We start from the raw sequence: 22,661 nt of genomic DNA on the forward strand, positions 1-22,661 counted from the left end.
GACGTACTCCCACACCACAGAGAACGTTTTGCCGGCGATCTCCGACCGTCCGAGACAGGGAAAAACCTACAGGGGCTCGACTAGGATCCCCTCCCCCAAGCCAGGTTCCGCCACCCCGACCCTCCCACAGTACTAAGAGACGGATATTTCGCAGCACTCGTTCGGTACTTCGGCTCTTACTCCTGCAGTACTCGCACACGCTGCAGCCATCCTTTCACGGTTTTCGCGGCGATCGTTGCCAGCGATCGCCCTGGCATAGTATGTGAAACCTCAATCCATACTACCCTCTATCATGGTTGAGGTCTCGATTGATGTCCGCAGTGACATCACGCGCTACCACACGGTATATATGCGCGTGCCCGGGGCAGGCATTGATGCCCTCTGCGATTTCACCAGTCTACTAACCGTTACTCAGACAGCCGCCAGGCTTTCCCGCGTTTCGGAGCTTACTGGCCTTGGAGTTTGCTGCTACTTACTCCATCTCTTTTCGTGCTTTCAGGCCAAGGGCAGCTTCCCCAAAACCCAAGCTTGGATCGCCCAGCCGCATGCCCCCGCGAGGCACCGAGCTCTTCGTGATCGGAAACCAACGCGTCCGCGGCTGGGTGGTACGCCCTCGTACCGAGAGGGAACCGTGACTTTCAATTTTGCGAATTTTGGAACGACCGCGTCTGCCCGGGCGCGCTCGTCGATCGGCAAAACAGCTAAGTCGGAACCGCGTCTACCGCGGCGCCAGCACCAACGGCAAAACGACCAAGTCCCGACCGCGTCTACCGCGTCGACCACGCCAAACGCAAACAGCCGTTCTAGTCACCAGTTCTGCTTTTAAGCCGGATTCCACGTGCCCAGTCCGTGTCCCTTCTCGGACCTGCCCTCCCACTCAGGCATAGGGCATCGTGGGCGCGACACGCTCACAATGTCGCGGAAAGTCTGCTGCACCTTTCCTGGGGATTCGCAACCCCAAGAGTGGATTCCGGCGGATCCACCCACCGCTGTGCGTTGCACCGGAACAAAGCCTAGTAGCCGAAACTACACCGGCCCGTATCCGGTGGCAGGGGGGGCCACGGGCAGGCCGCACAGTCGGATTTCCCCCCCGCTAGCACTGACAGATATTAGTGTGGGCTTAAAAATAATAAGAAAAAAGTGCCCTGCCGCTAGCACTGACAGTGGCCATTCCCTGCATTTAGCTGTTTTGTGCATGCCTGTCTGTCTATTTGGTTTTCGGTCTGTCTGAAGCTAGTTTTGTGGAACGCTGCTCACCTACTCATTGATGAGTGGGCAACCTAGCCAGGAATACATATATATATATATATATATATATATATATACAGGGTGTTTCACCTAAGACTTTCTGCAATTTTTAAAAATAAGCTATTTGAATTAGATGCGCGCTTTTTCAGGCATAGCATTGTCAGTGGTGTGTACATCATAATTCAACTAAGACGTGCTAACTTGCAGGCTTGTTAACCAATATTTAATAGTTAACTTTTAAACTATTACCATTGGGCTCCTTAATTATTGAGAGGCATGTAGCCCACCGTAAGTAATGTCCATATCCGTTTTTATAATTTCGAGAACGCGATTATCCTCGGCGCTGTGGCCCAACAAATTTTGGCTATTTCGACGAGTTAGGTTCACTGGAGAGGTTGCTTTGCCTGCAAGCTTCTCAAACCGCATGTATTTTGCGCGATGTAGGCGAAATTTGTTGGGCCACAGCGCCGAGGATAATCGCGTTCTCGAAATATATATATATATATATATATCGGGTGTTTTTTTTTAGAAGGTCCCAAATTAAAAAATAAGGTAAATTGGTTTAGATTTATTTTAGCACTAGGGCTATACTGGAGGCTATGGCGGGCGCCAGGAAAGAGGAAAACTGCTTTAATTAGTTCGCTGATTAACTAAATATGTTAATAAACATTTCTAATTTTTATTTTAGGGGTTATGTTCTATTCGCAGAATTGTAGATTGTCCTCTAAACAGTCCAACCGAGAAAAAAGAATTTTAATTAACAATTTTCCACGCTCGTTACGAGGCGCGAAAAAGTCACCCTGGTAGGCATCTTCACACCGTAACTAAGCGGCGGGGAGCGCCTCTGACGTAGTTCGCTCCGCCCTGCGATTTGCGTCACACGGCTGATATCACCTGAAGCCCGGACGGGCGGCCTGAGCTATCGCTGATTGTTTCGCTTCGCTCCGCGGCCTCACGGAATGCCGCGTTGCAACAAAAACGCACTGACACAAAGCGCAGGGCGGAGCGAGCTGCGTCACAGGCGCTCACCGACGCTGTGTTACAGTGTGAAAGTGCCTACCAGGGTGACTTTTTCTCGCTTCGTAACGCACACAAAAATTTTTTTTCATCAATTTTTTTGCTTGGCTGGATTGTTTCCAAGACGATCTACAATTCTGCTAATACAACATATATCCTAAACTAAAAATTATAAAAGTTAATTAACGAATTCAGTCTATCAGAGAACTAAATAAAGTAGTTTGCCTCTTACCTTGCGTCCGCCGCAGCCCTCAGTAAAGCCCCAGGGTTAAAATAAATCTAAAGGAATTTACCTTCCTTTAAAAATGTTGGACCTTCTAAAAACAAACACCAGGTGTATATATATATATATATATATATATATATATATATATATATATATATCAATGAAGATTGTTACTTAATATTCAGTAACATTCTTCATTGATCAACACCACAAAGTAGATAAATATAAATAAAAAATTCCCCGTGCTTCTTGGTTTGTGTGGCTGTTGGCTTCTCTTATGTATATAGATATATTGTAAGTACGAAGAAGTTCCTATTCAGGCGAAGACGACGACGAACTTCTGACCGTTGTATGGAGCGGCATTGCCATCGCTGTTGTGTGTGTGCTCTCGGTGGTCGACCTCTGTGTGTACAGACCTGGCATTGTTTCTGAATATTCAGCAACATTCTTCATTGATCACCACCACAAAATAAATAAAAAATCCCCCGTGTTTCTTGGGTTCTGTGCCTGTTGGCTTTTCTTAAATGTATAACGAGCCCCTCATTCCCCTTCCCTTGTGTGCTTAATATATATATATATATATATATATATATATATATATATATATATATATATATATATATATATACATAGTAGTAGTAGTAGAAGACGTTTATTCGGCAAAAATTTACAGGCCGAGCATGTCGACCGCCTGGGCGACCAGAAATCGCTGTTCTTCCTCCCCTTCAGCGCCAAGCCAGTCGAGCCAGGTGGTGATGGATAAAGAAGGTGGGGGGTAGGAACCCGACTGCTGAGCAGCCGGGCAATAGAAGAGGCAATGGGCAAGGTCCGCATAGATACAGGGGCAGTTGGGACAGGAAGGGTCCGATCGATAGCGATAGAGAAAGAGGCGAGACGGGGTGATGATTGCATTCATTTGAACGTGCCGAAGAAGGCGAGCCTCCGGCACTGTGAGTGATGGATGAGGGGGAGGGTAAAGGCGTTTGTCGAGGCGGAGCTCGAGGTAGACCTCTTTTATGGTGCGGCGAAGGGTGAGTCTCCCACCGTCGTCCGAGGGCTTGGGCCAGGGGATCAACGGTGCCCGGAAAAGTGTGTCACGGGCGAGCTGATGAGCCAGCTCATTGCCGTCAATCCCTGAATGCCCAGGGACCCAGCGGAGGAAAACGATGGAAGGCTGCAATGCGGAGACCGCTCGTTCGACCTCCTGTTGAAGAGAAGGGGTTGGGGTGCGTTTCTGTATGTGGTGTATAGCGGCTTGTGAGTCTGAATAGACTGTGTACTCTTGAAGAGAGGGAAGGAGGGCAAATGACTGGAGGGCATGCGCAATGGCGAGGACCTCGAGGGACAATGCATCCGGAGGGCGTAGAAACGGCCCGCTGGTGTGAGTTACAGGAGCGGGGAGGGGGGGGTGGTACAGGGCGTAGCCGCAGGAACCTCGAGGAGCCACGAAGGAGGCATCGGTGTAAGCTACACCCTGGGTATCAAAGAGAGGGGAATGGTGCTGTGCGGCCGCATGACGACGGCCGGCGTGCAGAACGGGGGACATGTTGGACGGAAGGGGGAGGATCCGAAGATTGGGAGCCGGGGTGGGAATAGGAAACCCAAGCTCAAGTTTGGGAGCGCGACGCCAGCGCCGCAGCGGCGAGCAGCGGAAACTCGGGGCGGCGCCGTAGCAGACGCCCTGCTAGCTTAGTGTGCACGTGCGACGGGAGAATCGCGCGAGGCGCAATCTTCGCGCTGACAGACGCGGTCTCGGCGAAGCAAAAAGGAGGTAGTACGAAGGCCGTAATGTGAAAACCAAAGCGTATGTACACGGTGATCCACTCTTACCGTGAACACGCGAGTATGCGGCCGCGCTCTTCGGAGAGCCAGTGAGTCTGTCCCTACCATGCACGAAAAAAGTGGCAGACGACGCGCAGGCAAGTCGCTCGCTGCTCGATTTTCCAGCCTTGCGACTGCGAGTCGCAAGCCGCTGAACTAATCGGCGAGACAGTCGAGCTTTTGGCAATGACGCCGTCCGCGGACAGTCGAGCTTTCGGCAATGACGTCGCCCGCGGCCACGCCGGGCGACGAGCTGCGCTGCTCCCTCGCTGCCGTAGTCGTCGCTAAGCCTAACCATTTCGCATCGATACTGCAGCTGAGGGCACTTCGGAACTGGCCAGCGGTGTAATAAAGGTGCTACTCGCGTCACCGTTTTACTATGTTCACCGTCACATAATAAAACAATGACGTGATCGATTTCCGTGGTGCCTTTAACTGCGGAGCCAGGTGACAACAGGCGAGCAGCACTGGGCATCAGCAAAGCGGCTTTGGAAAAGAAATATACTTGTATCGCAGTTATCACTTCTACCAGCAGCTCGGTATTGGCCAACGATCCTCAAAAATGATTCATTTTCGACGTTGCTCTACTCCAGGGTTTGGTATGAACGCGAACAAACAATATTAGCGTATTTTTCTGACGGCGGCGGCAGGCAAACAGGTCGGCAGGCCGGCCCTGAGAAGCGCGCCGCTGTCGCTGTCATCACGACGCTTATACGACAGCGGTGCACATCAATACCGTCACGACATCCTCCTGGTCGCCGTAGTGCATTGCGAATCGCACCGAGCGCGAGTGCAGGAGACGCGGTCAAAGCAGACGAAATTCTCGAAAGCGCGCAAGCAATGTTATTCCGGAGAGTTTTCGTTTCAAGCGAGAAGGCGACCCGCAGGTCGCACTTGCAAGTGTGAACAATGGTGGTCAAATGTTTAGGGGGTTCCCCCAAGGTGGAGTAGAATGTTGACGAACTGTTGCCTGGTCGCATGTCCTTTCGACTCGCACGTAAGTGGATCGCCGTGCGCATCGCATGCAACAACTGACAACTACGATCAACAAGTGTCTCGCTTTATTTCGCAGAGCTGATAGTACTTCGCATATTTCGAGCATATAATTATACAGTGGACTTACCTCTAGTTACATGTCATACAGTACGACGTTAATACTCACTCGAGAAACGCATTTTACAGTCAAATGGGCCTCCTCATTGTCGATCGTCTGCTCCACACAGTAGACGCGACTAATCAGTTTCCCCCCTTTAATTAAGTTTGCATTGAAATACTGCGCGTCAGTCTGAACGATCTTATTGTGGCTCATGCAGGCGACACATAGCGACAGCGCGGGCGCGCGCACGTGCAGGAAAGCGCGCGTGCAAAGAAGCGTGGTGAAATCAGCGCGAGCAGCGAGCAGCGCCCCAGTTTTTACTTTTCTCCCATAGATGGCGATGCACATCAGGCGCAGCAGCGCCACCCGGCGATGCTTTGGGAGCCTATAGGAGAGGTAAACGGGGCGCAGGGAATGGGTGAGATACCCGCTTGAGTCAGTAACCACTGACCCTGACGGGTAAGGGAAAGCCGGGCAATCTGCGAGTCATGATGGAGAGAGAGCAGAGAACGGAGAGGATGAAAGAGGCCTGTTGCAAAGATCTTTGCAGTAGAGGTAGTGATAGGGAGGTTGAAAGCTGCCGTGTAGAGGCCCACAAGGGCAGTCTCAAGAGCGTTAAGTTGAGTCTGATTGAAGGAAACGTAGGGTGCAAAGTACAAGACCTTAGATACTTTTAGTTGGCCGTACGTAACGGGCTTACGTACGGTACGAATGGCGCGTCCATCACACTTTTAGTTAGCCGTACGTTAGCGTTCTTCCAAGTGGACGTACCAAGCGCATCCTAAAATTCTCCGCTGTGCTTCTCCGCGCCATCTGGCGCAAGAAATAAGAACTGATGCTTGAAAAGTTCTTGACATCAGCCAAGCCAAGCCTCTCGCCAATCCTCCTCCAGCCGGTGATTCTCGTGTGTTGCGCGACTACCACAGCAGCTATCGAAATGCCGAGAAGCATTTAATTACTGGTGACGAAGCTGGCTGCATCGCGAGTCTTTTTTTTTTGTTCCAAGAAAAACTATGCAAGCAGAAGAAAATGAAATAATTGACTAAAAGCCAGAGAAGTGCTCCGCCAGGTGTCGTTGCTACGAGGTAAACAAACACTGTTAGGCCTACAGCTTGAAAATTGCCAAATTATTTAAAAAACAGGGGCTAGTTATCGCTTTTACTTCTGCGTGTGCGGCCCATTAAAATCTGCTGCGACTAGTATGAATACACCTGGGTCAAAGGTGCGCAGATGTGTGAGCCATCTAAAGTTAAGTACAGACGATTGGGGCCGACCATGAAATGTGCCTAATAGAACTGGATTGCGCTGAGGCTTAGTAAGAACGGCAATTACTTCTTCACTATTATTGGATCAAGGAGATAGGTCCAAGGGAGAATGTGGTGTCGAACATTGAACATATATAGCTGCTTTACCAGGAGCAAGACCACTGCGGTGTGTCAAGTATTTATGTGTAGTGATAGGCGCAATAACCAGAGAAAAAGAAGGATGGCGTTATACTCCTGTACAAGGAAAGCCCAGGCGGAGAGTTTGCCTTCTTCGCAAAATAAAAGCGAACCGCTAACATTTGAGCGAGCTATCCCGCCGGAGAATGCAGCGGCGACATGTTTTTATTTCGAAGCGGGCGAGCTGGGCGCCGCCATCTTGTCAACGCAACCCGTAACGTGCCCGTAGCGCGCGCACGCAACGACACGATGCGTGCGTACGTACGCAAGCGGCCCAGCGGTACGGAACGTTCTGCGCATGCGCACTCGCGACCCGCAACGTTCCTGCGTACGTAACGCCGTTCCGTACGGCCAACTAAAAGTGTCTCTTGTTGAGGGCCAGCGCGCGGGCAACTCGGCACGCATGAGCCTTGTGGAGACCTGAGCGCCGAGTGACCACGCGCCGCAGGAGGTGAGTTACGGAGTGGCAGGTGGTCACAGCACGGTGGAGGGCTTGCACGTTCTTGGCTGCATGCAAAGGAAAGTATATAGGTTGCGAAAGCATGGAGTACTTGACTGCTTACAAGACTATATAGCGAAGTATACGCTTCGTTAAAGGAAACATAATTATTCTACTTGACGTTTCGATCGGAAGACCGATCTTCTTCAGGAGTGACTTTATTTAATAACCACCGCTCACATACCCAATCCCTCCCCAACCTGCCCCTTTCGAAACACCTCCGCGAGAAAGGCCACGAGTTTGACAAACTTAAAGTAACAATACTACAGAGTGGCTTCAAAAACACTCGTGAGCGCGAGCAACGAGAATCGTATTTTATTTTTAGATTTAACACAGTACAAAATGGCATTAATGAAACTTACGGCACCCTCACCTCTCTTCCGAGGTCAGAGGCCTACGAAATTCAACAAAGCAACACTGACCCTGTCGTCTGAGGTCATACCCCTTTCTGCATGCCACATGTGTGCCTTGCCTTCTCCCCCCCCCCCCCCCCTGGGTCTGCTCACTTTGTGGTCCCGCGAACGCCACATTATATTATTTTTTTTCTTTCCCAATATTTTTTTTTCTTTCACAATGTAAGCTTACATTTTTTACATTCCTTCCGATACTTCCGGGCATGGGTGCATTATTCCTGGGTGGGAAGAAAAAGCACTGCTTCAAAGGTTTTCTTTTCCCTTTTTTTCCCCGTAAGTTTTTTTTTGTTAAGGGTGAGATTTTTATTTCCTATTTTTTATTTTCTTTCCTGCCCTCGAGTTGCTGCACGGCCACGCACCTGTCGAGCATCTCTGAGTGGGACACGCCTGTCAACAAGCAAGCCTGTTTTGCTTAACATAGCAGAGGCCGCATCTGGACGTTGTGTTTTCTCCCTGTTCCTCACACTCGCCCCCCCCCCCCCTCCTTTTTTTTTGTGGGTCGCGCTGCCTCTAATAATTTTTTATGTGTATTTTTCTGCTATGTGCTTTGTGTTTCCCACTTACCTGTTCTGTACCCACCCCTATAAAAGGGGATGCATTAACAATGTAAAATCACTCCTGAAGAAGATCGGTCTTCCGATCGAAACGTCGAGTAGAATAAATATGTTTCCTTTAACGAAGCGTATACTTCGCTATATATATATATATATATATATATATATATATATATATATATATATATATATATATATATATTTATATATAGGCAGGTGAGTAGCCTACCCAACATGTCAGGCAGCAGCTCAAAAGAGAGGGGCTGCTCGTGAAGAGCAACCTGGATCGCAACCCAACCCAAGCAACCCAACTCCAACCAATGGCAGCGCCTGCCAATGGATACCAGTGGTGCATTGTTTGACCACTGCACCACTGCGCCAGGAGAGGTAGGAAGACTCCCAGGGATAAATTAAAGTAGATGATGAGCAGTTCCGCAGATATGGACATTAACCCATTATTGCTAACCGATCAACTGGCATCGATCCGTGAACACCGAATCTGAACACCGGAATTAAAAGGAAAACCGATTTGATAGCGGATATAATTCGCATTTGGCCTAACTACAGTCATATTTTATGACACTGCAAATGATACACAAGGATTAAAAAGTAGAAGCATGTTTTGTAGCATGAGGGTGGACGCCAAAGTCGTCAGTTCTTGCAGCGAAGTGCACAAAAAAAAACACAATGCCTGATAATAAATCATCGGCCTTCGAAGCATTTCGGCAAGTTTTATGAGAGCTTAAAGCCTTCCTTGTCATAACTCCGTAACCTGTGTCTCAATAGCACCACTGGAGGACAAAAAAATTATGAAATTCAGACTCCTTCATGAATTGCTCGAAAAAACTTAGTGTTAAGAATGGCTGCGTGGAGAATGTTGTCGTAGGCCTTCGTGATATGTGTTGCTAGGACTGCGAATTGGACGGCTCTGAGGTGAGCTATGTATTGCGTCGTTGGCAAAGCGTTCAAGGCCATCTTCGAATCTGTATCTCGGTCAGAAACCACTTTAGGAAGATGAATATTTCTGATGATGGCCGGGCCACCAGGAGAGTCGAGTGGCAAGCAATTTTTCATGCAGTTTACAAATAGTGGGGGTAAGAGAAATCCTGCGTAGCGCCCCAAGAGTTGTGGGTGATTTGCCGTGGTTTGGTATAGTAACTACCACTCAATGTTTTCAATCTGGTGGCATTTCACTGGACGTCCACATTCCGCTAAAAATTCTGAGAAGTGAAGTGAAAGCTTCCCCGTTCAGATTTCGGAATAGGGCATAAGGTACACCACTTTGGCCAGGTGCAGTGTTAGGGCGGACGTCTTCAGTGGCACCTATAAGCTCAGCCATGGTGAACGGGCATGTGATCTTATCTTTTGCCTCATGTTTGGGACTGACTGGAACAGGTGCAGGTGAGCAATCGAAATTCGGGAAGAACTGAAGGGCTGCTTGCGAAGCGAATTCATCTGGTGAAAGACGTAGGGCAAGGCAAATACTCTCAGCGTAGTCTTTGACGGATGGCTTGCGTTCTTTGGAATGAAATACACGCCATAGGTGGCGGTTGCCAACAGCACTAAAATGAGAACATCACTCCGTCCAGCACTTGCACAGAAAGCGTTTAGAATACCGGCGGGTTTTTGCGGTTTGCTCTATGAAGTTACGTTTGTGCATTTTGATCTGACGGATGCTGAGTGACGTATACGTCCGGTTGCTTGCGCGGTGCCCTGACATTAAGGAGGTTAAGGTAAGTATTTGGTTCTTCTTCGTTGACAGTCGAAGAAATTGTGCTCTGAGTTAGGACAAGCATGAATGTAGAAAAGACTGAGGCAGGAGTTATTGAGACAAGGCGGCCATCCATGCGGAGACTGTCCCAAAAATTGACATGAATCTTCCGGCGAATTTTACGTGATTTACATGAGACAAAGTCAATTGTCAGGAGAAGTGATCACTGCCCCAGTTGTCTGCTTTACGAGACCAGCGAGGATTGCCTGGACCAAGCTATCACATAAGGTCCGGAGTCGGTGGAGAAGCAAGCGGGCGGGTATAATTGGAGGAATTGTTGAGAACTGTGAAAGATTAGACAAAAAAACGTGTCGTAAATTTCATATCCTCGTTTAGAGCCATGAGTACATCCCCAGTCTGTGTGCGGCCCATTAAAATCTGCTGCGACTAGTATGAATACACCTGGGTAAAAGGTGCGCAGATGTGTGAGCCATCTAAAGTTAAGTACAGACGATTGGGGCCGACCATGAAATGTGCCTAATAGAACTGGATTGCGCTGAGGCTTAGTAAGAATGGCAATTACTTCTTCACTATTATTGGATCAAGGAGATAGGTCCAAGGGAGAATGTGGTGTCGAACATTGAACATATATAGCTGCTTTACTAGGAGCAAGACCACTGCGGTGTGTCAAGTATTTATGTGTAGTGATAGGCACAATAACCAGAGAAAAAGAAGGATGGCGTTATACTCGTGTACAAGGAAAGCCCAGGCGGAGAGTTTGCCTTCTTGAATAAAGTTCAGGGAGCTTATTAGTAAGACCCTGGCAGTTTAATTGTATAACATGGAAAGTAGCATTAGTCGTCATTCGCTCTCAGAACAGATGCAAACATCTGAGGCAGTTGCTGCAACATATAATCAGGGATGACATTGAAGGCGTAGCTGCAGATTGCTTGGATTGTTCATATTTAGAGTGAACGACTATGCATAATAGGTAAAGGTGGTACTTCACAAATAGGGTCACCAGGCAATGGATGCGGAAGTTGTAGTAACAGACAGCGACGGGGGCAGAGCTGGTCAAGTTGGTGAACTTTGGTGATCTCGTCATCGATGGCAGAGATCTCGTCAGGTACAGAGGAGATTATCGGAGGAAATTCATCCTCTTTTTAGCGATGGCCACTTGAACTTGGCTTCTAAACAGAGGCATAAAAAGAGCGGATACGAGACGCTTAAGGCAAAGACATTAGCGGGTTTTCATATCATCCTCATCTGTGTATTTCGACACAGCATAAAAACGGTTAGAGATCTTGACTGCAGCCGCAGTAAGCGCAGACACCACACGGCGTTTCTTTAGAGGGTACTTGGAATAAATTATGTCGTGGTTGTCTTACAAAACGTACACCTGAAGGAGGGAAGACTATCTGCTGGTAGTTGGGGCAGAGTGTCTCGTGATGCAGGGCACAACTTTTTTATGTGATCTTGTCGTACGAACCGATAAGAGAAGACCGGTGCAGGACAGAAAAGCTTCGGATGAACGATTCGTCTGTTGTTGAAGAATACAGTAGGCAGTTCTAACGGACCCATCAGCAGGAGAAGTAATATGCCTCGGTTGCCTAGTCAGCAGGCATTAAGCACAGAGTACGGATCGGAGAAGAGATAAGTCATCCTTCCGTCGGAGGCGCATTAAGTTCCAGGTCATAAACGGCACATCTTTGCAAGGAGGGTCTAGAGGCCAGATAGGCCTGCACATGTACACGCTGCGATTCAATGATATATAAATGCAAATACGACAGATCCTTTCAGCACCGCCCGGTGCCTGTAATTGCATAGTGATGGAATTACAGGGACGATGGTAAATAAAACAGCTGTACCCTGTGATGCCAAGTGCACGGTCAATGAGCTGCTGCACCGATCTTGAAGGAACTGATGTTATGTCGTGGTGCAAGTTAGGCTTAATATGCACTCTCGTTTGGTTTGGTTTATGGGGTTTAACGTCCCGAAGCGACTCAGGCTATGAGAGACGCCGTAGTGGAGGGCTCCGGAAATTTCGACCACCTGGGGTTCTTTAACGTGCGCTGACATCGCACAGTACACCGGCCTCTAGAACTTCGCCTGCATCGAAATTGAACCGCCGCGTCCGGGATCGAACCCGCGTCTTTCGGGTCAGCAGCCGAGCGCCGTAACCGTAGCCACCGCGGCGGCTGCAATAATATGCACTCTGAATGAGCGGTTAAATTCCGGGAATGAATATTTCGACGGTGGCAAGGTGATAGGGGTTAACGATAATTCGTCCTCTACAAGTGAGGACGGCGACTCTAGTAGCGATGAAATAACGCGTGCAAAAGAATCTGAGGTCCTGAGAAGATATCCTTGAAGTGGAAGGGTAGGCGAAACAGCAGAGGCATGTGATAGCAGCATGTGATTGGTCTATGTCATGTTTACTGTTCATGTCCGTCGGCCAAGCTGAGGTAGGCCTGCGAGCCTCACGGCATGAGCGTCGGCGTTGCGAAGGCAGCGTCGGAGTGGTCGTCTGAGATCCTCTGGAGGTGACACTATGGCCGGGAAGGTAAACACAGCACATAAAAGCGTAAAGGTAGGCGATTGTTCTTGTTCACTTCAGGTGATCGGTAGAGATAGGGCAACATCCCAATTTCGTCTTCATCGTCTTCCTATCTTCAACCAATATAAAAAATTCTGAAGTTCCCACGGACGTTGCGCATTAGGAGCCCATTAGATAGAATTTCTTCCGAGGCCTTCAGGATGGTCTTTGCGGTGAATATTTGTTGCGTTATGATTGTAATTTTTTTCGTATATTCTAGTTGGATGCATCATTGGAGTATTTTTTGACTGAGACGCGTTCTTGCGCTGAATTTATTTTACAAGTGCTCTTCAAATATTTGCAGTGATTTCTTTTTTGCAGTGATGTAGCTTGTGGAGCTTGTTGGCATTAATATATCACAAAGTAATATCCGCTAGCAAAAAATTTTCATAAGCACTGCCATTAGCGGCAGATTATTACTCTTTGGCAGACGAAAAGACTGCAGAAAACATTGAAGTTCAAAAACATTTAACTATGCCACTCCAGGACCAACACCTCTCCTAATGGCCTCCAACTAACTGTTCCATTCGCCAACTATGACCGACTTATGTACGCAAATTTCCGAAAATCATTCGCGTAACAGGCTCTTTGCAACCCCCTGCTAGGTTTTTCTTCACTTCGAATCCGTTTCGTTACACTAAGGAACAATTGCTACCTACCTTTCGCACAACACGCCTGGCCCATGCTTATTGATTTCAGCTCGGATATCATGAAATCTCAGAAACACCTTTACCGTTCTGGTCGGGACCTGCGTCTTAATGGTACACTCACCATTTTATTTTCAATAATCATACGAAAAAAGCCAACAGTCCCCGAAACCAAGCAGTGCAACGAAATGTTTCAGTCGTTTCTATTTGATTTGCAGTGTTGCTCAATGGAAAATACTAGTGAAAAATATTATTGCCGTAAGATAACTTGTGGGAAAGCCGCAGAAAAACTTCCGGCAGTTTAGCATTGTTGAGAACGAAATTCAGTGCGAAACGCGTTTTTTGAACGCCGACACCACCGCCACGTACCTGAAAGCGCGATTGATGTGTCCGCGTACCCAGAGAGACAGTGATGCGCCTCTCATTTCCTGCAAGTCAGCGGAGTCTACAACGATGACCCGCCGCGGTGGCTCAGTGGTTAGGGCGCTTGGCTACTAAGCCGGAGTTCCCGGGTTCGGACCCGGCCGCGGCGGCCGCATTTCGGCGCAGGCGAAACGCAAAGAGGCCCGTGTGCTATGCGCTGCCAGTGCACGTTAAAGATACCCAGGTGGTCGAAACTATTCCGGAGACCTCCACTACGGCCCCCTTTCTCTCTTTCTTCTTTCACTTCTACCTTCCTCCCTTCCCTTACAGCGCGGTTCAGGTGTCCGCCGAGATATGTGAGACAGATACTGCGCCATTTGCTTTTCTCAAAAAGCAAAAACCAGTTTTATACGATATTGTCAACTCCAATGAACACCGGCGACCTATTGGAAATTGGTTTTTATGGAAATAAAATTGCGCAGTAATGGTTTGCTCATTGCGGTATTATTAATTTTATTTGTACATTTTTCGTCCGCGTCGAATTTTCTGCACCCTAGGTGAAAAATAAAACATGTGACAATAATGCGTTAATATTCAGGGAATTCATTACTTGGGAGTGCCTGTCAATTGCACTCCGCATCATTCTTTTTCTGGTAGATAATTATCTCGTGTTTACGATCGATGGTCACTATTTCCCCTAAGTAAATGTATTTCCGTACCACCTAAGATTCCTCCTTGCCCTCGAATACTTTTGTTTCGTTGTCATAGTGCTGGACGTTAATTAACATAGTTTTATTCAATGTTGGGCCTCTACCAGCACCTGAGCACTTGTTCCTCACATATCTCACTATGCGCAGAAATTCGCGCTTTACGTCTTAGAGGAAGAAAGTTCGACTTCAGCAGTAGATGCTTTACTTAAACTGAAAATTTTTTAAAACTAATCCCAGAAGCACGGTTCATTAGCGTCAATATCGACCATTTTCAGCACATAAATTCCTCTCTGCTGTCAACCTCAAGCATTAAGAGTAAAACTGACTCAATAAGATGGCAGGACCTTCAAGGCTCCACGTAGAATGCGCGTAACAAACAGCAATTTATAACAAATGTAGCTTATAACGCTGTGACGATCCAAACAAGAGCAGAGCGCAACCTCATGTGTAGCGTGGCGTGGAAGTGGGAAGTGGACTGTGGCAAAATACAATTGTTCCACCGAACTTAAGAGGAGACACCTCAGCCTGCCTTGAACGCTGTTTATCTGTGACAGTGCAGGTACCACTTGTCGAGATCTGATTACTATGATAGTCCGCCACTTATGCTAATATATCATCGTATATCAAGTTCTGGAGTTAATTGTATAAAAAGCGATGGCCACGGCTTATGTTTTGCCATGAACTGCTGTACTCTAGCTTCGACTACCATTATATGCAACTCGACGTCTCAAGCGCACGGCCCGTGGCGCAGAAGTTCGTCATGGTAAACATGAGGCTTCCGTCCCTGTTAAGATTGTAGTTAAGGCAGTTTGCCTGGGTCGCTGTCTCGACAGCTCTTGCTAGAATACGCGGCTGAATTTCCATTAGGCTGCTCTCAGGTAGCGCTCTCGTCAAAACAAGTACAGGACCTCTTTTTCCTTTCAAGAGAGAAACGTGAACGATGCTGGCGCATGTCTTGCCTGCTGTCATTGACTGATTTCTCTGCTAATCTGTGGCGTGGTCTACAGGCGAAAGAGGAGCCGTTGGCTCAATTCCTCATTCTGTCTTTTTTACGAATGACGCATGAAGAGCCGCCAAAGGCTTCACTGGGTTTTCGGGCTGGTTAGGCGCAGATTACCATTCGAGCAGCTTATTAAGCGTCTGCCGATTAGCGGCCGATGACAATATTGTGACTCGCAGCTGGATGCATCTAGAGGTCCTGCTTCTGACGATGGGGAAAACCAAGATTGTAGCAGTTTGATTATGCATAAGTAGGGTACCGAATATACTGAGACACCGAGAAGTGCAAAAAAAATATTAGCCCTGTCACTATAAATAAAACAAACTTTATAAAAACAAAGTGCGTAATAAACTCCCTTTGAACCCGTCGGTCGGAAGTTAATTTCGTTAGCAATTTAGTAAAACTTCTCATTTATAAGAAAGGTGCGTTTATACTATCTGTTCTTTTCAAGCAGCCTAGCGTCATGAGCTCACACACAATTCTTAACAAAAATATTTTGTAGCGAGAGCTACATTGGTTGTATTGTCGCCATTTCCTCGCGTATTCTTGCCGTGGCCGGTGGTCGCACCGCGAGCTAAGCCGTTGCCTAGCAACCACCGCAGCTGTCAGCGCCGCTCGCCGCGCTATCTGGCATGACGGCAGAGGAGGAGGCGGTGAAACCGTGCTGCAACAACAGAGTAGGAGGCGGCGTTGCATCGTATATATAGAAGGGGAGGCTAGGTGGGATTCGTCGGCAGATATGGCAAGTAAGTCGGAGAGACGGAAAGAACCCAGGCTTCGTCGTCGGAACGAAACCAAGAGGAGGTAGCGAGCCGAGGAGACGGAGGAAGAATGAGCTGCACGCCTCGAGAAGCGTCGTAAGTACGAACGGCCAGGCGAGTGGATTGAGATGAGGATGGTCCGTCGTCGAGCTCGGCATCTCGCGCTAGTGCCGCGGATCAAGGACGGAGTGAAACCACGAGGAGGCAACGAGCTGCGGAGACAGAAGATGAATGGGCTCGGCATATCGAACAGAGACGGCAGAGTGATGCAGCTCAAACAACGTAACCGTAGAGATAACCAAGCTAAATAATAACATTCGCCATACCTCTCGCTACGAATATCAAGGCATAACTGAGTTAAGCCACAGCCATTTTTTTTTAACTGGAAAGAATTTATAAACAGCGTTTTTTCATATAATGCAATGTTTCACTATAGAAATCGTGTCTTCAGATCTCCAGCTGGCAGGCTTGCTCTTGTTTTTGCCATTAGCGTTTTTGCTATCAGGCAAAGCCTTCCCCCTTGGTTTTTGTGTGCCATTCTTAATTGCTCGATGCAAGCTATTCAAAAGCCTTAAAACTGCACGTGGGAAGAATGGACCATTGCCATCAGTATTTCCATCAGAGTACTTATAATTTTATATAAAAAATTTTTTGTCCGAGAATATTGAAAATAGGACGTCCCAATTTCAGGTAATTTTCCTTTAAACTATAACTGTCTTTCATTTGAGCGCCACAAGGGAAGCATAGTCTAAGACTCTGAATGCCAAAATTCGTCACAGTGCTGACTTGGTCAAATGTTTAGGGGAATCCCCGAAGGTGGAGTAGATGGAGTAGAAGGTGGAGTAGTGCTGACTTGTATGCCATTCTTCATCGCTGACTGAGGTGCAAGAGTTATTTGCAATCGTTATATAAGGGTGTAACTATTGCTCTTGCCCTGTCCTTTAATGTTGCCGATTTGCTAAAGTTTTATTTGGTAGTCGTCGTGAACCTGCTTACCTGCGCTCTGTGAAGGGTAATTTATGAACCACATGTCCGAGGCGGATAGTAAAGCAGGAAGAAACAACACAGGGTAGCGACGCTCCTTGCCCAGATCACAAGCATCGCACCCACAGCGGCTGTGCGGAATTCTGTCAACTTCAAGCACGTAGCCGTCTTCCGTGTTTGCGTAGGTGACATCGCACGGGTAGCCATGGTGCCTTACTAGTTCGCACTGCACAGAGAGTTGGGTAGAAAAAGACGGTTATGCAGAGACATATCAGCACTGCCGCTCGTGGGATTACGCGCGGGTGGGTAGACAGTAATACATGAGATCGAGACGCGTTTGTGCAAGAACGGGGAATGGCGGGCACTTTGTGTTAAGAGCAGCAAGACGTCTGCTTTGACGCCGCCTGGTAGTGGCAGCGAGGAGAGAGGACGAAATGAAATGGAAAGATAAATAGATCTGTGCAGAATAGAGACCCAGGTCACACTGATCTTGCGCTTGCGTATTAGTTCTCTGACGTCAGCCCTTTCAAAGAAAAAGAATGATGCCTGCTGACTGTGCTGAAGTGAGTCTCCACAGCTCATCTCAACGGGCTGCACGAAGAATGAACGAAACTATGGGGACGCTTAAGTAATGTTAAGATTGGAACTCGATAGCATTACACTTCGCATTTGTCTCATCTCCTGTTGCAAATTATGAGTCTGTTTGCGCCAGTTTCTTTGCAATGATCGGTCGATCAACTGCCATATTCGGACTGGCAACTGCAGTTGCAGGTGTCTGCTATGCTGCGACAGTGACAATATTTGCTTACTATACCTAGTATTTTTTACGATTATTGATGTCGATACAATTCTGAATTCCCATCCTTTGGGTAGCGGCCTCTGATTTGTTAATTAGAGATCACGTGATCTTCCGACGTCTTACCTCCTTTGAGGGTTGCGTGACCTGATGCCGTCGAAGTTCTCTCAACAATGAGCGAACTTCATGACACCAGACGGCCCCTAGTTCCTTCTGGTACTAAATGTAATGCTCTCTAGACTGCTAGCTACAGACAAGGTTGCTCACAAACCGGTGGGCCAGTTGTGCCGACGTCACAAGGTCACCTGAGCACTCTCGACCAATAATGTAACTGCCACCTGCCACGGTAGATAGGTTGTTCAAAATCCAGTGCCTGGGTGGTCGCCTACCTTAGCGGGCAATTTTTGATCTCGTCACTTGTTGGCGAATTTCGGGACGTCAGACGGTAGATTTGGCTCCTGGCAAAAGCACTAATGATAGCGCATTAAACAAACAAACAAACAAAACAGCTACCTTGAACTGCGCCCCTTCACCATCTTTAAATTATTTTTTTTTGTCTTCGTGATGACAGAATGGAAGCTTCGTCTCGGTTGGCTTTCTGTGGTCTGCTTATCCTTATCTGACACGGCGGGTGGCGCTTTCGATATCCCGGCTGCAGATGCTTCAGCACTTTGAAGCCAGTGTTGACAGAGGCGCCGACTGCTCACTTAGACACGTTCAGCGCGCACGCCCTGTTCGTTGATAACTCGGTTGAGAGCGTCGTAATCTTTTGCACAAAGACGCAGTCGCACGGTATTTTTATATTTCGCGGGCTTCCATTATGTACCGAAATACAAAGAACCATGCACTAGATGCGTGCTAGAAAAAGAAAATGTAATCAGCTATTTGTGAGCCCACTCAAACGCTAAACAAAACATTCCAAATGCATACAATACACATCTTTGTTAGACAAGAGTTCTTCGGGCACGTTGTTCACTCACATTACTGAAGTATGACGCTAAGCGAGATTCTTTTCATTGTGGACATATTAATTAGTAAGTTTAAGTAGTAAGTTTAAGTAGAAGTAAGTATGTTTAAAAGCACTGAATTGAAATAATTGATTTAACCTGAAATTATTTTTTGTCACAGTTTTCTGTTATTATGTACTTTGTATGCAACACGATGGTTTTTACTAACTCTCAATGTCCGAAAATTCTTTTTGCATGTAATGTTTTCAAAGCTATTTTCTTTCTTTTTCCGCGCCGAATGTTATCTATTAGTGCTATTTAGACTGCTTTGCTTTTAATCTTGTACTACGCTTACGCTTTTGTGTATATATCCGCCGTTTTAGAATTTGCTTTTACGTATTTTGTGTACTTGGACCCAAACTAGCCGTTTGGTATGGGTCCAAAAAGTGTTTGTGTTTCCTGTAAAAGAATTTCGAAATAAACTGAAATTGAATTGAAATTGAATAGCCTGCCGCCCATTTTAATGCTTTTCAAACTTTAAGCAAACCAACCTGGTTATTGTTCATAACTTCTTCATATCTGGCATTATTTGCCAAAATAGTTCTGATTTGATACGTACCTTTTTTCAGACCGTTCACTAAAACTTTACACCTCGCAGCTAGATCTTGATATTGTAATCATAAATTTCGGAGCAGCGTTTAATAGAAGAAACTGGCGCAGAAATCAGGGAAAGGAAACAAAGCGTCCAAATACATGGTTGGTGAGCTTGAGCTACCAAGACTTCTTATTAAGGAGGAACTGGTGATTGGTGTGAACACAAGTCACTAAAGACCACAAGGAAGAACCTACAGGTCACGAAGGGTTTTCGAAACGAGAACTGTTCTGAACCCAGCCCCTATATTTTGTTACCGTATGTCCGCCTGGCCTGCTTTAGATTATCCTCGACACTCATGACGAATGAGCAGGTTGCAGCTGCGGGTGAAATGCCCGGGAAAGCTGCGTTGAGCTGCAGTCGCCACAGTTGCTTTTTCTGTACCCATAATTTTTATGCAGCTGTTCTCTGAGGCACGTAGCGGTAGAAGAGCTGGCGGCAAGCCGCTTGCGCTGTCAGGCGAATTGAACACCCTTGCAGGCGGCCGTGCCGCGGTGACCGCAGCCAAGAATGTATTTCCGTTTTCATTTACTAATATACGTATTCCATCTGGGTGATATATAATTTGGCTGCAGTGTCTCCAATGAAGAAATGAAAGGAAGAAAAATACAAGTTGTGGGAAGGACGACCGAAACTAGGACATCGGCAAGAATACATAAATAAGGACGGGTACATAAGGGCCACACGATGCGCGAAATATTGAGCCGCGAGGAAGGAACTCCAGCTAGACTAGCTGCGGATCATCTTTATTCAGTTCTTTAATGCCTTTCGGGAAAAGAAGCATGCTAAAACTTTTGTTACGGTGCCGTTATGATAGCAGTGTAGCTGCGCATATTGGCGAACTAATGCGCACAAGGGTACCATTTGTTGTACAAGTGATTTGTTGCGAAAGGAAAGTTTGTTTCCGCAAAGATAAACCATGAAAAATTGCTGCGAAAGTGATAACGTATGTTTTTCACCTGTTCCAGTATACAATATTTTCTTCGAGGAGCCTTGTGCGTTGCATGAAAACTGAACTTCGTTCATTTGCGTAGACTCGCTCTCTTGCTATATATGTATATATATTGCGAAAGAAAAACTGGTCATGGGACCTAAACGATTGCCCTATCTGTGCACGCATATATGTACGTATGTAGGCGTGTGGATGTGCATTATTTGGTAGAAGTGCTTCTTTCCTAGCCCACCGCAAATTAAATACCCAGTGACAACATACTATTCGCTTTGCCCCCCTAATTCCCTAATCGGGATTACGATTGGCCTACCGGAGTCAGATGCGCTTGGTGTTCTAGTTCGTCACCGGCGGACGCATCCAGAGAGAAAGGCAGAGCCAGAAAGGCAAATATTGTCGGGGCGAAAGAGCACACACACACCATTGCAAAGAAATGATCGTAGGGCGCTGTATAGAAGCCACTACGGCGCGTCCATGGATAACGACGAATGTCACGTGGCTCCTGCATGTTTGTTGCTTTCTTTTCCATTCATCCCTACAGCAGTCAGGAACACCTGCATTCCATCTACCACTACTTGACAGCTCCTCCACATCGTGACGCAACTCTCAGCGAAGATGATCCTGAAACTATTTCTATTATTAAGGCGTAGAATGACACTGCACATTACTCGAGAGCGTATAGAGCTCGTTCTGTCGAAAAGCCGTCGGCGTCGTAGTAATAGAAGTAGTAGTAGTAGTAGTTGTAGTTGTCGGCCCCGCGTGTCGGAAAAAAATGTGTTATGCCAACCGTTTGCCACAAAATGTCCCGGCTGGTGTGATACGATTGAGCGTTTCGTGTGGCATAAACTTATTAAGTTATGCTATTAAGTTATAGCCCAGCTTGCGGCAGGAATTCAAGCCGGTGACCTATAATCGGGGGCTGCAGGTGTCCACCGAGATACGAGACAGTTACGGCCTCATTCTCTTGCCTCAAATAAAATTTTCATTCCCTCCATTATGGCACCTCTTTCTCTTTTTCTTCGTTCATTCCCACCTTCCTCCCTTCCCTTACGGTGCGCTTGATGTGTTCACCTAGATATGAGACAATTACTGCTCATTTCCGTTCCTCACAAATGCTTTGCGTTCAAAGCTGTTTCCAACGGGCAAGGCGTCGCGCCGAGCGCGCGAAGGCGTTCCGTGGACTTCGGTGGAAGGCGTTCCGTGAAAGGCGTTCCACTCCTAAAGGCGCAGCTGAAGTGTCCTCCGATTTTTGAAGCCAGAGCTTCACTACGGGCCTTGGGCTTCCCTCGCGGACCGTGTAAATTTGACCTTGAGCTGAGTTAGATTTTAAAACCATGAAAAAGAGAAAAATAAAGTGAATAAATATCCATGGCTGGGAGTCGAATCCGCGGCTGCGCAAACCGATCTCCTTTAAAGGAGATCGGTTAAAGGAGGCGCCAACACGCCTCGTGTTGTTGTTTTTGTTGTTGCCTTGGTGGCACGGCACATACCCGTGATGGGGGATAGGCCAGGGTTCAGTGAGGAGAGCCAAAAAAAGGTAAACTGGGGCTAAGCTAATGGTTTAACTTTGATTGCCAAGCTAATGATGTAACTTAGGGTAAACATTCAGAGGAATTAAAGATGGAATCATAAATTAAAATAAATAAAATAAATAAAAATAAAAATTATTGGAAAAAATTAACGGGCGAATAGATTAGGCAAATGGATGCAAGAAAAAATTGCTGAGAGATCTAGCAATGCGGTAATTTTGGATACCATTAGCAAGGGAATCTGCCGGTAGCAATTATGTAATTGTGGAGGTAGTCGCAAACTTTATGCAATGCGAAACCTGTGGCGCTAGCACCGAAGGAGAGAAGAAGCGGAACCGACAAAGTGAGTCCCATTCGCCATTCGAGTAATTGGAATTTCTAGACACGTCCTTCTCTGATGTGCAAACCTCCGGCAATAGAGTAGGAAATGCTCCAATGTTTCCACGTCTCTAGAATGCGCGCAAAGGTTTGAGGGACTGCAACACACTCTCGCGCTCTGTACTGGAGAGCGTCGTCTTCATCAACTTCCATCTGCTCCGTCCCGCGGTACTGCCTGCTCACCGCCGTTGTCCCCTACGTAGCACAAAAATTTCCTCCGACCTCGACGATCAGGAACTCGAATTCACTCCAGCGCACACCTTCAAAGACATCGTTTTACTCTATCAATCTGGCCATGGTCTTTATCCCCGCCCGTGTAAAG

At 47.2% G+C, this 22,661-nt stretch overlaps 1 protein-coding gene across 1 annotated transcript in view; it reads right to left on the bottom strand.

Annotated features, from left to right (window-relative positions):
* The window catches only part of LOC149360816 (lipase lipl-5-like), a 58,519-nt gene extending 37,663 nt beyond the window's left edge, over positions 1–20,856 (bottom strand). Inside the window, exons 1-2 of the mRNA XM_089567935.1 lie at positions 20,746–20,856; positions 17,101–17,314 (exon numbers count right to left, since the gene is read on the bottom strand). Coding sequence (XP_089424061.1) covers positions 17,101–17,314; positions 20,746–20,856 — 325 coding nt within the window. The remainder of the gene's footprint in view (positions 1–17,100; positions 17,315–20,745) is intronic.
* Positions 20,857–22,661: the final 1,805 nt, after the last annotated feature.

The sequence above is a fragment of the Amblyomma mixtum genome, chromosome 2 (genome assembly GCF_055824585.1).
Source record: "Amblyomma mixtum isolate Tamu chromosome 2, ASM5582458v1, whole genome shotgun sequence".
Taxonomy (NCBI): domain Eukaryota; kingdom Metazoa; phylum Arthropoda; class Arachnida; order Ixodida; family Ixodidae; genus Amblyomma; species Amblyomma mixtum.